The sequence below is a fragment of the Malania oleifera genome, chromosome 5 (genome assembly GCF_029873635.1).
Source record: "Malania oleifera isolate guangnan ecotype guangnan chromosome 5, ASM2987363v1, whole genome shotgun sequence".
In the NCBI taxonomy this organism is placed as follows: domain Eukaryota; kingdom Viridiplantae; phylum Streptophyta; class Magnoliopsida; order Santalales; family Ximeniaceae; genus Malania; species Malania oleifera.
In genome coordinates, this window is record NC_080421.1 from 107973487 (window position 1) to 107987607 (window position 14121).

A 14121-nucleotide genomic window follows, 5' to 3' on the forward strand; every position below is an offset into this window, starting at 1 on the left:
CATCCTTAAGAAATTTCGTCCTCGAAATTTGTTACCCTATCTTTCATTTCCATAATTCTACGATTTACTATATCTCATATCATAATCTCACCAATACACGTCCAAATTATCCATATAAGGACAAGTCTCACGGCTAAGAAACATCATCATCGATGAATTTACTGTGGTTTTCTGAAACCGTCGACTGAATCAGAAAATCACAAAAGTCCGCCAAGGGATTTCTGCCTCCAAGTTATAAGACAAAATCCTATACTTCCCTACACCATACTTACTTCTCAGCACCTAACCTGACCTATCCATCTAGCATCCTTATCTTAACTGTTTCCTATACTCTGGTTTAAATTATCTCTAACCTAATACTCTAACATTTCCATATCCAGGCGATGTGAAATTAATTACACTTCCAGCTGGACATTGCTCTGATATCATCTGTAACGCCCCGAATCCTTAAACCAGGGTCCAACACGTTATACATGATATAATCCCTGATAATCCATAATCAACATATACGCAGCGGAAAACATAAATATAATCTCCCAGTTATATAATACCAGAGTTTTCTAAATCCATCTACCAACCCTAATAAATTAATCATCCACCTGTATTCAAATATATACATATCTCCAAACATTATTTAGTATTCATAATACCAGTATGTTTCACAACCTTTCATAATATCTAGAAGACTTAAAATACAAAACATTAAATATAACATTAAATTATGTTTTGATTGTGGGACTTGTATATTTGATTCATGTGTTATGCATAATGCATGAATTAAAAAAATATGAATGATGAATGAACTTATTAAATATTTTACATTTAGCTTTGTATGTAAATATTGTGGGACTCATTTAAATTTAGATTTATATATAAATATTTCATTCATGTATTATGCATATTTAATATTTTTAGAGGTGTGTGTGTTTTTTTTAATTTTACATTTTTTAAAAAATGTATTCATTAAAGAGATGTATTGTTTTTTATATTTTATGTTCTTTTTATTTAAAAATTAATAAATAAAATGCAGTTTTTTTTTAGAAAAATGTCATTTTATATGAAATTTTTCAAAATTTTAAAATAAAAAATTATATATTTTTAAACGGATGACCCGTTACCCGCCCGTTTATTAAATGGGCGAGTTAGGGTTAGCATGTGTGACCCGTTTATGACCCGGCCCGTTTATGACCCCGGCCCGTTAGTGACCAGCCCAAACCCGGCCGGCCCGCCCGTTTTGCCAGGCCTACTTCCTCTTATGAGTCTTATCATTATCCCCTCTCGCTCTCTCTCTCTCTCATTCCGCCCTGCTCTCTCAAACCCGTCTCTAAAGCCGCCGCGGTATGGCGTCCTCAACTGCGCCAATCACCGCCACAAAACCCCACCAAAACCACCATCAATACCCTCACCAGAACCTCCAGAATCATTCTCAGAGCCGCCGCCACAGCCACAACAACTGGGCCTCCCACAAGGTCTCTCTAAACAAGTTCTCACCCAGTGCTCGCAATGCCGCCGCCAATCCAGGTACTTCTGCCGCCACTCCTCTTTCCAAAAACCCTGTCTTCCCCGCTCTCATCTCTTCTTTCCCTCCGAAATCAGAGCTCCGCGTCGGCTTCTGTGGCCGAAGATCAACTCGCTTCGTCTCCAAAATGCACTTTGGTCGCCCCAAGACCGCCTTCGCTGGCCGCCACACGTCGGTCGCCGAGGAGGTTCTGCTCCACTTGATTCACCTGGGTACAGAGGATTGTAAGAGCTTTGAGAGCGTTTTGCTTGGATTTGAGTCGCAGCTCTGTGGGACGGATGATTACACCTTCTTGCTTAGGGAACTCGGTAATTTAGGGGAATGTTCGAAGGCGATTCGGTGTTTTGAGTTCGCAGTGGAGCGAGAGAGAAGGTCTAATGAGCAGGGGAAGCTCGCAAGCGCCATGATAGGGATTCTGGGTAGGTTGGGGAAGGTTGATTTAGCAAGGAATGTGTTCACGAAGGCGTTTCAAGAGGGCTATGGGAACACTGTTTATGCTTTTTCGGCTTTGATTAGCGCATACGGGCGAAGTGGGTACTGCGACGAGGCCTTAAAGGTTTTTGAGTCTATGAAGAATAAAGGGTTGAAGCCTAATTTAGTTACTTATAATGCTGTGATTGATGCCTGTGGGAAAGGGGGCGTGGACTTCAAGCGTGCGGAGGAGGTGTTCAATGAAATGTTGAGGAATAGAGTGCAACCTGATCGAATTACCTTCAATTCACTTCTTGCCGTTTGTAGCCGTGGGGAATTGTGGGAGGTGGCGAGGAATTTGTTCAATGAGATGGTTTATAGAGGGATTGATCAGGATATATTCACTTACAATACACTCTTAGATGCTCTCTGTAAAGGGGGGCAGATGGATTTAGCTGTTGAAATAATGGCAGAGATGCCTGGGAAGAATATATTGCCTAATGTGGTGACTTATAGTACTGTGATTGATGGGTATGCCAAGGCAGGTAAATTAGATGAAGCGCTCAATTTATTTAGCGAGATGAAACTCGTGGGTATTAGATTAGATAGAGTTTCATACAACACTTTGCTTTCAATTTATGCGAAGCTTGGTTGGTTTGATGAGGCTTTAAGCGTTTGTCAGGAGATGGAGAGTTCTGGGATTAGGAAGGACGTTGTTACTTACAATGCACTTCTGGGTGGATATGGAAAACAAGGGAAGTATGATCAAATTAAGCAAATATTTGCAGAGATGAAAGCAAGACGTGTTTGTCCTAACTTACTGACTTACTCAACATTGATCGATGTGTACTCAAAAGGTGGTTTGTACAGAGAGGCAATGGAGGCGTTTAGAGAGTTTAAGCAGGCAGGATTGAAGGCTGATGTTGTTCTTTACAGCACCCTCATAGATGCATTGTGCAAAAATGGACTGGTGGAATCTGCTGTATCCTTGCTTGATCAGATGACAAAGGAAGGAATAAGGCCTAACGTTGTAACTTACAATTCTATAATCGACGCATTTGGTCGGACGACAACTGCAGAACATGCAGATGGTGTTTCTGGTGGAGCTTGTAAGTCACAGATCACATATTTTTCTTCAACTGAACATGCTGCAGAAAGGGACACAGAATTTAGGGAGGATAAACAGATCATAGAATATTTTGGGCAGCTAGCTGCTGATAAATCATATTTTGCCAAAAAATGCAACAGGGGCGGGCAAGAAATCTTCTGCATCCTGGAAGTTTTTCAAAAGATGCATGCTCTGGAAATAAAACCAAATGTAGTTACCTTCTCTGCCATTATTAATGCTTGCAGGTAACTTTTTTTTCGATGTTTTATTGAACTGTTAACTTGTCATATGAAGAATATTGATTGTGATATGAATCCATACCATGTTCATCTTATCCAATAAAGCATCTTGAGTTGTTAAAACTAAGATTTTAAGAATAGCACAGTTTAGCATGTTAACCTCCCAACTGCATGAAATTAAGAAAACGAAAATCTCTTAATCCAACGAGGACTTAGGAGATCTAAAATTGGTGGATGAACACAACTAGCATCTTAATTGATATTGTGGTACAGTGGAGGAAAAATTAAAAACTAGGACCTCGGGTTAAGAGTTTGACTTTGTATTTTCAAGCAATAAAATACAAAGGAATGTCTAAGCAATATTTGTAGATTTTGTATCACCCGTGTAAAATTTTATTTTTATGGTCTGTTTAGTTGTCGGAAGTTGTTTTCATTTTCGATTTCCAGTTATTTAGAAATTTGCAACTATGCAACCTTATTTTTCTGTTCTCAACATTTACATTGCAAACTTGGAAAAAAAATATTAAACTGTTTCCTAACTTTTGTGTACAAATGTTGGGAAATCAGAAAATAATGTGACATTTTTGTAATTATTTGGAAAAGTGAAAATGGAAACTAAAATTATTTTCCACGATTAAATAGACCCTTTGATTGATGGATCCAATTAATCTAATATTTAAAAAGTTAATTCATGTTTGCTTAGTTCCCCAAGTGCAGTTTTGTTTGAATACAATGACCTTTTCTGTCAGTTCCCAAAAACAGGATTTCACCCTTTAATCTGCTTACAGCCTTTTATACTCCCCGCTGGTCTGTCTACAACATCAATTTAAGTGAATGAGAGGTTGCTTTTGCATCTTTACTCCTAGGTTACGTTTGGCTTGTGGAATGTCTATTCCTAGGAATAGAATGAATAAGATGTGAATGGGATAAAAATTGTTTAGGAATATAACATTTCAAAAAGAATTCAGTTATGCAAAAGCATCCGAAATGGAATTGGATATGAAGACATTCCCTTGCTGAAATTTGGGAACAGTCATTCTTTCATTGTCCATTCCATGTTATGGATTTGATGACAATACATATTCTTGTATGACTTATCAAACCATATGACCATTTTATTCATTTCTTAGCCATTGCCATAAAGTTTTGAACCGATGTAACCCTAAAGCTTTAGCCTTCACATTCTTCTGTGCCAAAAGTGGTAAATTTGGGACCTTGTATGGCCTGATGATTAAATTGGTGGGATTTCATCACTTGTTGCCTCTTGCATTTGTCACTCAAGATATTCCTTTAAATATATACTTCATGTATGTCCAATGTGAACTTATTTGGCCTCTGTTGTGGATGTAGCCGCTGTAATTCATTTGAAGATGCTTCGATGTTGTTGGAGGAACTTCGTTTGTTTGATAATCAGGTCTACGGCGTCGCACATGGACTCCTGAGCCACAAGGAAAACATCTGGGTCCAAGCTCAATCCTTGTTTGATGAAGTGAAGCAGATGGACTCTGCTACTGCATCTTCCTTTTATAATGCTCTAACAGACATGCTGTGGAACTTTGGGCAGGTAAGTTTTAATGTCTGTTAACCCAGTTTAATAGATTTTGTAATTGGAATGTTGTATCAAATACATGATTGGAACACTGTATTTTTAGTTCAGATGAAGTAAATATTTACAATGGAGTAGAAAGTGTCATAGAAGTCGTCTGAGAATGTCTCTTGCTGCTATATATATATATATATATTGAATTTTCTATTGGCTAGAAATCTGGGAAAGTCATTTTTAATTGCCCTTTGCATTTTTTGCACCTCAACTTTCCTTCCTTAGGTTACACCATTTATGCTACTGCATTCTCCTTTTTTCCAATATCTGAGAGCTTTGCTAGTGATCCTGAATTTCCGACAATTCAGAATTCCCTTGAATGGGAACTCTTATGGCCATTTTCAGGAAGTTGATAAGAAAATTTTAATATTCTATAATGTTTATTCCATATAAACTTACAGGTAATGGCTGCAATTATACATTTTCCTTTTCTCTTACAAATTCTGGATCTTAGAACTGATCGTAAGAGTTTATGTTCCTTTCTGTGCCTTTTCTTAAACTCCAGTTGTGCCTTGGGAGATCAATTTGCTAGTCAGGATATCTGAGAATTCCCCTAGTGGTCCTGAATTTCCTACGATCCCCTGCAATATTCGAAATTCCCTTGAATGTGAACTCTTATGTCCATTATCAGGAAGTTGATAAGTGAAAACTGATATTCTATAATGTCTTATTCCATATAAACTTATTAGAAATTTATGGCTGCAATTATAAATTTTCTTTTTTCCCTGCAATTATAAATTTTCTTTTTTGCTTTTCAATTATGTAACTCAGAGCTTATCATAAAAGTTTGTGTTCCATTTCGTGCCTTTCTTTAAACTTCCATTTGTGTCTTACTTGGGAGATCAAATTGGCAGTCAGATTTCTCACATTCATGGTTTTACAACTGCATGATATTACTTTGTTTTTGCATAGAAATTAAATGTATTAATCCAGAATTAAAAGTAGTTTTAACAGTGTAAAACTTGGGTTTGTGGGCAATTTGAGTGTGCATAAACTTGTCACTGAGGCAAACACTGAATCATTGGAATCATGCCACCTTTGAATACTTTTAAGCAAAATAGATGTTTTTAGCATTTGAATACTAAAACAATTTCGCAGGTTTTCTGTCATACCCACGTCAATAAACAGACATCATGACAGATTTTTCAACTTGGTCCATGACTCTTTGTCACAACCATGCATGGAACTCTTTCTTGGCTGAAATTAAGTGTTAATTCTGCTCTGCTGCAGCGCTGCTGCTGCTGCTGTTGTTCTTGTTATTTTTGTTACAAATAAAATGTTAAATCCATTCTGTTATTTTTTCTGGCAGAAACGAGGGGCACAGCTGGTTGTGCTTGAAGGGAAACGGCACAACGTATGGGAGAACATGTGGTCTGATTCTTGCTTGGATTTGCACTTGATGTCTTCTGGTGCTGCTCGGGCAATCGTACATTCTTGGTTGCTTAATATACGTTCTATTGTGTTTGAGGGCCAGGAATTGCCAAAAATATTAAGGTATATATGCAAATATGCATCATCCAGGCACTTTCATCCACTGAATATTTTGTTCTGTGATTACACGTTTCTTCTCATGTCAGTTAATGGGTACTCAAGCTCTTTGCTTTGTGCAGTATATTGACCGGTTGGGGCAAGCATAGCAAAGTAGTTGGCGATGGGGCACTACGGCGAACCATTGAGGCACTCCTTCGTGGCATGGGTGCGCCATTTCGGGCTCCTAAGTGCAATCTAGGGAGGTTTATATTAACGGGTGCGGTGGTGGGTGCTTGGTTAAAAGAATCAGGCACACTGAAAGTTCTCGTTCTTCACGATGACAGAATTCTTCCAGGAAGCACAAGTGCTGATCAAATTCCTAACTTTCAGGCAGTCCCTTTGTAGTAGTTTGTCTATTCGCATGCTAATTTCTGTGACCTCCCTGTCTAACATGTTCTATCATTGTAATTTGTGTTCTTGGAAAATAGTTCTCTCCTCCTTTAGCAGTGTTTTGTGTATTCATGTCTCTCTGTAATTTGTTGACATCGAAAAATTTAAGTATTGACATCCCTCTCTCTCTCTCTCTGGAATTCCCTCTTTTGTAACTCGTGGTTTTTAAATTGAAGGATACTCGTGTTTTCCGGTGCTGAGGGTTCGTAGTTTACGTCTTTTGTGTGCAAAATGAGTGAGAGCTTGAAGTGTCTGTCCATTCGGTTGGTTAATTAAGTTCAACTGTATCCGTGTAAGCATATTGGGTTGCCCAAATTTCTGAAAATCAGCTGTGGCCTGCTTGAAAAAATAATGAACATGGTAACTGATGAAGGATTTAGGTGAAGACACAGATTGAGGATGCACAAACGATCGTCATTCTTAAGGAAGTTTTGCTCGGAGAAGACATAGACGGCATCAGTTGAGGGAATGTGCCAGCTGGGTTTCCTGCTATCCTATCAACTGAAAAGTCAGTGATAGTCGGAGCTTTGGGCACTGGCTCACGGCAAGAAGGTGCAGCACTCACTTGGCTTAGGAAAAGCACAACTCTAACGAGTTTTTTTCATATTTAATTTTATTATTTAATAAAATATTAAATAACAGTCTAAATGGAGAAAATTTTCTCATGTGTCCCAAATCTCGCTGACATCATTTGCATGGACCTGCTTTTCTCCTCTCCCGGGCATTTAGTTTGAGTGTTTTTCCCTATATATATTTTAAAAAATATATTAAATAATATTTTTTTTGGAAATATAATTTTTGAAATAATTCTGACGTAATATCGCTACTTGATCTAGTGAGATTTGTTAAATCAAGTGGCGATATTTACTGTGCATGAATAAGATAGCTTTGGACGCGTTTGCTTTGGAATATAAAGGTTATAAACAATTAAATAATTTTGTATTATCTTTTTTAAAAAATAATTATGAATCAATAAATACATATTTATTGTATTACCTTCATATTTAAAAATGTGAAGGTTTGCATGTGAGACATTTTAGGAATGTTATTTAATTCTTTTTTCAATTGGAATTTACAAATGTAAATGTAAAACATAGATTTTTTTTTTATTTTTTAATTTATCAAAATAAATATACAATCTTTTTTCGTTTTCCCATTTAAAGATGAAGATTTTATTTCACTTAAAATGTTAAAATTTTAATGTTCGAATACTAATATTAAATTAATAGAGTTCTAAATTTCTAAGTCTTAAAAAGATTGTAAGAAAGATTATTTTGATTTTTTTTTCTCATGGAGGCAAAGATAATTTTTTCAATTATGTGTTTATGAATATAAACTTCAAGTTTTAAATTTAAATTTCTGTTTTTATTTAAATTTACAAAAAATTTAAAATTCAAAGTCTACACTTTCGAATACAATCAAAAGAATTTTTATTTTTTGGAAACTATTAATATATATATATATATATATAGATATTATTTCAATTCAAAAATTTAGTCTAATTTTGTAAATTATTTATCTAAATATATTTTTAAATTTAAGTCTAAAATTTAAACATTACACACTCAAATATATGCTAAATTTGTAAATTGAACAACTTTCACAATTTTTAGTTTCTTACTATGTTTAGGAGCTTGATAGTTTGACTTTATACATTTAAATATGTACAAATTTAAGCTAAGTATAATAAAAATATACTAAATTTTATTTAATTTTTTACAAATTAAAAATCATGACCTCCAAATCTATGCTTTCAAAAAGAAACTGAGGATCTATTCTTTACTTTTTGAGATTAAAAAAAAAACAGAAAGTTCTTTCTAGAATCCCAATAAAAGAATTGCTGAGCATTTTATGAAGGTTTTCACAAGAACATATCGGTAGCCTGAGTAGATGTAAAAAATAGTTTTATTTTTAAAATTTTAATTAAAAAAATATAGAATAATAATTTTTTTAAAAATTAATATTTATATAAAATTAAAATAGTTTTGGTAATCTGTGCCATTTATAGATAATATTATTTTTTGATAAAATTCATAGCACCTTTTAAGTTTATTAAATATGACTCTACATATGTTAAACTTTTGAAAATTATCTAAAAAAATCATCAGATTTAATTTTATGGACAAAAAAAACCATTCTGTTATTCCAAAATTACAATTAGTCAATAGTTAAATTTATGTCAAAAAATTAAAGAAATGCCCTTGATAAATGATAATTTTATCTTTTTTATTTAATTTTAATAAGATAAACTAAGAAAATAATATTAATTTAATATATTATGTTGAACAAATTCGTCAATTAAGTACAATATATTTTGAAAATTGAATTTATAAGTGAATCAAACACTCAATTTTTAGGTTGACTAGACTAACTGATTCAATTGATTTAAGTCACACAAGCAATTACTATTTCAAATACATTAAAATTAATTTTATGATTCTTGTGGAGAAAAATTATATTGTATAATATATATTTATTAAATTTATTTCCCGATTTATCATTTTTATAAAAAAATTATATTCAATAATATTTTTTTAGGAAAATAATTCTCGGAATGACATTTGACAAATCTTGCTACCATAAAAGAGTTTATTTCCCGATTTATTAAAATTTATTTTTCGATTTATTATTTTTACTAAAATATATTAAAAAAATTATTTCTCAATTTATTATGCAGAATAATTTATTATGCAGAATAATTTATTTCTCAAATTTTTTTTAAATATATTAAATAATATCTTTTTTGGGAAATAATTCCAGAATGACAACAAAAATTTTAATATATTTTTTTAAAAAAAGGATAAAGCCATGGCCTTGCACAAATCGAGAAAGCCATGGCCTTGCACATGAGGTATTCGACCTCTGTCTCGGCAAGCCGGCGTTGAGGTCACTCCCCCTCGACGCCACCGTCGCCGACGCCCTCTCTGCTCTGAAGCTCTCCGACAACAACTACGACGACGACGACGACGACTGCCGCTGCAGAAGCTGGAAAACCCCAGCGAAGCCGTCGAAAACCCATTCCCCCGCCCCCCGATCTCGCTGCGAACTCCCTGTCCGGCAGCCTGCGAGCTAAGTACCACAGGCTCGCTTGAACTAAATCCCTCATAAAGACCCCTCCAAATCCAATCCTTCTTTGTATTTTGAGAAGGAAAGTCTAACAAGAAGGAGAGGAAGAAGGACGGAAAGTCTTCCGCGAATCCAATCCTTCTTTGTATTTTGAGAAATACTTACAAGTGAGATTCATTCCCATAAAATATGAAATTCGCCAATTACAAAAGGAAAGTCCATTAACTATGAGAGAGAGAGAGAGAGAGAGAGAGAGAGTCGGGATTTAGGGTTTAGGGTTTCCAGTCATCCTTTTTTTTCCTTTTTATTTCAAAAAATCCTTCCATTTCTTTAATTATAAAATGAGATATTAATATTTGAAGTAGTATAAGGGTTAGAGAGGAAATTTTGATATAAATTTAATGAGTAAAGTTTTACATCATTGAAGGGAGTTTAAATATTAATATAAATATTTTATAAATAAATTTTTTAAATTAAAATTTTGAATATATTTTTTTTGTTTCAAATTTCAGAATATACAATATAAGTAAAATTTGTATTTGGCTAAGAGTGTTTTTAGGTAAAGAATTTTGTTTAGATAAACAAAGGAAAGGAAAAGAAAAGAAAACAAAAAGAAACTTATTTTTATCATATTTTTTCTATATTAATTACTATTATTAATAATAATTTATTTTATTATAATTTTAAAAAATTTAAATATTAATGATTGTAAAATTAATTTTTTTCATTAATATATTATATTTTTTAATATTTACTTTTTTTAGAATCAAACATAAAAGGTAATCCGTATGTAGCTTGGAAAATATAAAGAAAATAAAAATGCAAAGGAATCCATTTTTTTATATTTAGTTATTAAGAAAGTTAAAAAAGAAGAAGAAATTGAACAAATTAACGAATAAAGCAGAGCTCTCATATGAACTGACCAAGCTAATCAGAGGCGTCTGTGTCTTCTTCAAATAATTAATTGGTTGGGTTATCGATAATCTGGGTAGTGTTCACTAGCTGGGTTTTGGTTTTCCAACATAGGGAGGGTTTCTGTAATTCCAAAAAAGAAAAATTTAGGTTCTTTCTTTCTTTGGTGTTTATGTAGGGATTTTTTTTTTTTTTTGGGGGTTTGTGATAAAAATTTGTGTTTTAATGTGATAAAAATTAAGAAAAAATTTATTTGTTAATTTGTTCAATCTTTTTTTCCTTAATAACTATGGATTCCTTTTCTTTCTATTTTCTTTATATTTTCCAAGTCAGAAACGGATTACTTTTTATATTTGATTTTAAGAAAAGTAAAAATTTAAAAATATAACATATTATTGAAAAAAATTAATTTTACAATCATTAATATTTAAATTTTAAATTTTTAAAAATTATAATAAAATAAATTATTATTAATAATAGTAATTAATATAAAAAAAATATGATAAAAATAAGTTTTTTTTTTCTTTTCTTTTCCATTCATTTCCTTTCCTTTCCTTTTTTATCTAAACAAAATTCTTTATCTAAAAAAACTCTTAATGTAAGAACCTAGTTAGGCACAAGACCAAACCATCGACGATTTTAGAAGCTCAGGGAAACCATCGACGGTTTTAAACAATCAAGAGCTTATATGTAAGAACACCGGAAAAATTGGTTTGGTATGAGACCAAACCGTCGATGGTTTTGTGTGAGCTAAGGGTCTTTAAGTCAAGGAAGCTTAAATTTTTGTTATATTATTTCATTTCTCACACACACGCTCTCTCTCTTAGGGTTTACTCCTTTTTCTCTCTCCACTTTCCTCTAAAGTGTATCTCACACCCTCTTTCATCCGAATTCACTCCACTCCCACTCTCCGATCCTCTCTCTCTCCTCTCCGATTGTTTCTCTCTCCTCGGCGAGGTTTAAGGAAAACTGGGGGTTCAGTCTCGAAAGCTGTAGGCTCGGTTTTAGCAACATGGTCAGGAATAAGTAAGGGGATTAGATTATGTAAGTTATTTTGAAATGGAACCGTTTAAACTGGAGTATGTGAATACATAAATGTTATATATGATTTCTAAATGAATCAGGCGTATGAAAATGATGATTTTGTTTGTTATACTCGTATTTGGGGAAAACTAAAGTGAGTAGGGTGATCAACTCTTTTTTCCTGTAAAACATATAATTTGAGTTAAATAAAACCGTAGAGGTGATCATACCCTTATTTTCAGCAAAATGAACTTTTCCCAGTCAATTTATTATATCATGATTTACCATTCAAATCAGGTGGCATGAAAATGATTTATTATTGTAACGTCCCTCAATTTATAAATATATAATGTCATATAATAGGTAAAATGGTCAACCCGAACCCGTGGGTAGTGGGGACATCTATCAAACACAGCGGAAAACCTAGTAGCAGTAAACATAAATCTCAACATCCAATCATAAAACATAATACCAGAACTTTCTATTAACATCAATATATTGTTTATATGTACAATCTCCAAAAAGTCAAAAACATCACTAGGACCATACAACAAAAATCTCCTAATCCTAGTTCGACACTTACCCTTCTAGTAGGGAAGCACCAATCACTCAACGACGGTTTTGACCCGCCGGTCTCTCTGGGTTTCCTGAAAAGTTAATTAATATTGGGGGTGAGACACTTCTTACTGAGGGAAAATATATTAAATACAGTTGTGTGACAACATGAACATTTAAAGTGCTTATACATATACAGTACATTTCATAATTTTAGAAATAATCATAATATCATACTGGATGATCATGTACCTTTATATTTGTTAATAAATCATAACATACATAAGCGTTTGTTATCACTGTAATAACATACATAAAAACATCTTTTGTAACTGTAGAACTGAAAATATACCCAGGATGAATAGCTAGCTAATGTCATGTATTACCCCCTATGATGGGTTGTGCAACCCGAAGGTGGGACTCGACAATGGCTAGCCGATCACTGCCGAATCAAATATGTCTGTAAGTACGATAAGCCCGCCACACCCTGGTCCGGACTGCCAGGTGGACTTCCACACTCTATTGAAAGCCACATCGACTATCCATCTCCCATCCCCTCGTGGGATGGTTAGCACTAATCTGACGTAGATATCTGATCTACAATATAGCTACGGTACCAAGCCCTGAATTGAACTAAACTAACATACTGGCTGTAATAACATATAATACATGAACATACATAATATCATCACGGCCTCGTGCCGAAAACATAGATACAGCCTCGTGCCGAAATCATACATATGGCCTCGTGCCAAAATCTAATAAATACGACCTCGCGCTGATAACATAATAAATACGGCCTCGCGCCGAAACATAAATACGGCCTCGTGCCGATAACATACATGTGGCCTCACGCCCAAAGTCGTTTCAGGTATTTATATTCTAAAAACAACTCATTTATCATATATATTCATCAAACTCAGTATAGCATAATTCGTCCTTTCAAAATATTTGAAAATATGTTTTACTCGTAAAATCATTCATATCATGATTCGCTTCACATAAAAAATAATGTTCATGCCACACATGTGCTGTTAAGTCTTACTTCATATTTTAAAATCATCATTTCTGGCATCTTATACATACATATACATTTTCATCACAATAGTAGTATTTTCCAATCATACATTTCATATGTAATATACAAAGATAGCATAGACTTTTCTGAAAGTAAATGTGCTCATAATTAATAATAATATGCATGGAAAATTACTACTTTAGTTTATTCCCTTACCTGACTACTGAGAAAGCCCTCTAAAATCCTATCCTGACTCCCGTAGGATTTCCTACTCAATACCTTGAAACTCAAAACTCCCAGTATTAATCGTCAGTATTTTCATGCATACATCAATTTCTATAACTACCATAAAGTCTAATTTGACTTAAAAAGTCTTACCTCAACTCTGGGATGATTTCTAACTTCGCTTCCCTAATGATCCGCTACGGCAAACTTGTAGGGAACTTTGCCAGGAGCGTCGTGGTAGCCTCAATTCAATCTGGCGTAAAAATAGCCCAAAATCGAAGAGAGAGAGTGAGAGGGCCAAAAGGAGAGAGAGAGAGAGAGAGAGAGTGAGAGAGGAAGCTTCAAATGAAATAAAAATCGGATTTTTCATATATATAGATAGCAGAATTCGTCGACGAGCCCGATCTTCGTCGACGAGTTCTTCATAAATTTCGTCGACGAGACCCTGTATTCGTCGACGAAATTCAGGCTGCCTCAAAACCCCTCTCGGTATTTTCTCGTCGACGAAACCCTGTGTTCGTTGAC

At 34.0% G+C, this 14121-nt stretch overlaps 1 protein-coding gene across 2 annotated transcripts; it reads left to right on the forward strand.

The window, feature by feature from the left end:
* The first annotated feature begins 1240 nt into the window (after positions 1-1240).
* On the forward strand, positions 1241-6928 carry LOC131156785 (pentatricopeptide repeat-containing protein GUN1, chloroplastic). Of its 2 annotated transcripts, XM_058110738.1 has the most exons (5): positions 1276-1521; positions 1597-3283; positions 4628-4841; positions 6187-6371; positions 6488-6928. In XM_058110738.1, exons 1-5 carry the CDS (start codon positions 1341-1343, stop codon positions 6750-6752), a joined length of 2532 nt encoding a protein of 843 aa, XP_057966721.1. In that variant the 5' UTR covers positions 1276-1340; the 3' UTR covers positions 6753-6928. The 2 variants fall into 2 exon arrangements, with proteins under 2 accessions (XP_057966720.1, XP_057966721.1); XM_058110737.1 differs by having other exon boundaries at positions 1241-3283.
* Positions 6929-14121: the final 7193 nt, after the last annotated feature.

Coding starts and splice junctions, on each gene's coding strand:
- LOC131156785 (XM_058110737.1), top strand. CDS start 1,341: ATGGCGTCCTCAACTGCGCCAATCACCGCCACAAAACCCCACCAAAAC. Junction 3,284..4,627: donor GCCATTATTAATGCTTGCAG/GTAACTTTTTTT, acceptor TTGTGGATGTAG/CCGCTGTAATTCATTTGAAG. Junction 4,842..6,186: donor TGCTGTGGAACTTTGGGCAG/GTAAGTTTTAAT, acceptor TTTTTCTGGCAG/AAACGAGGGGCACAGCTGGT.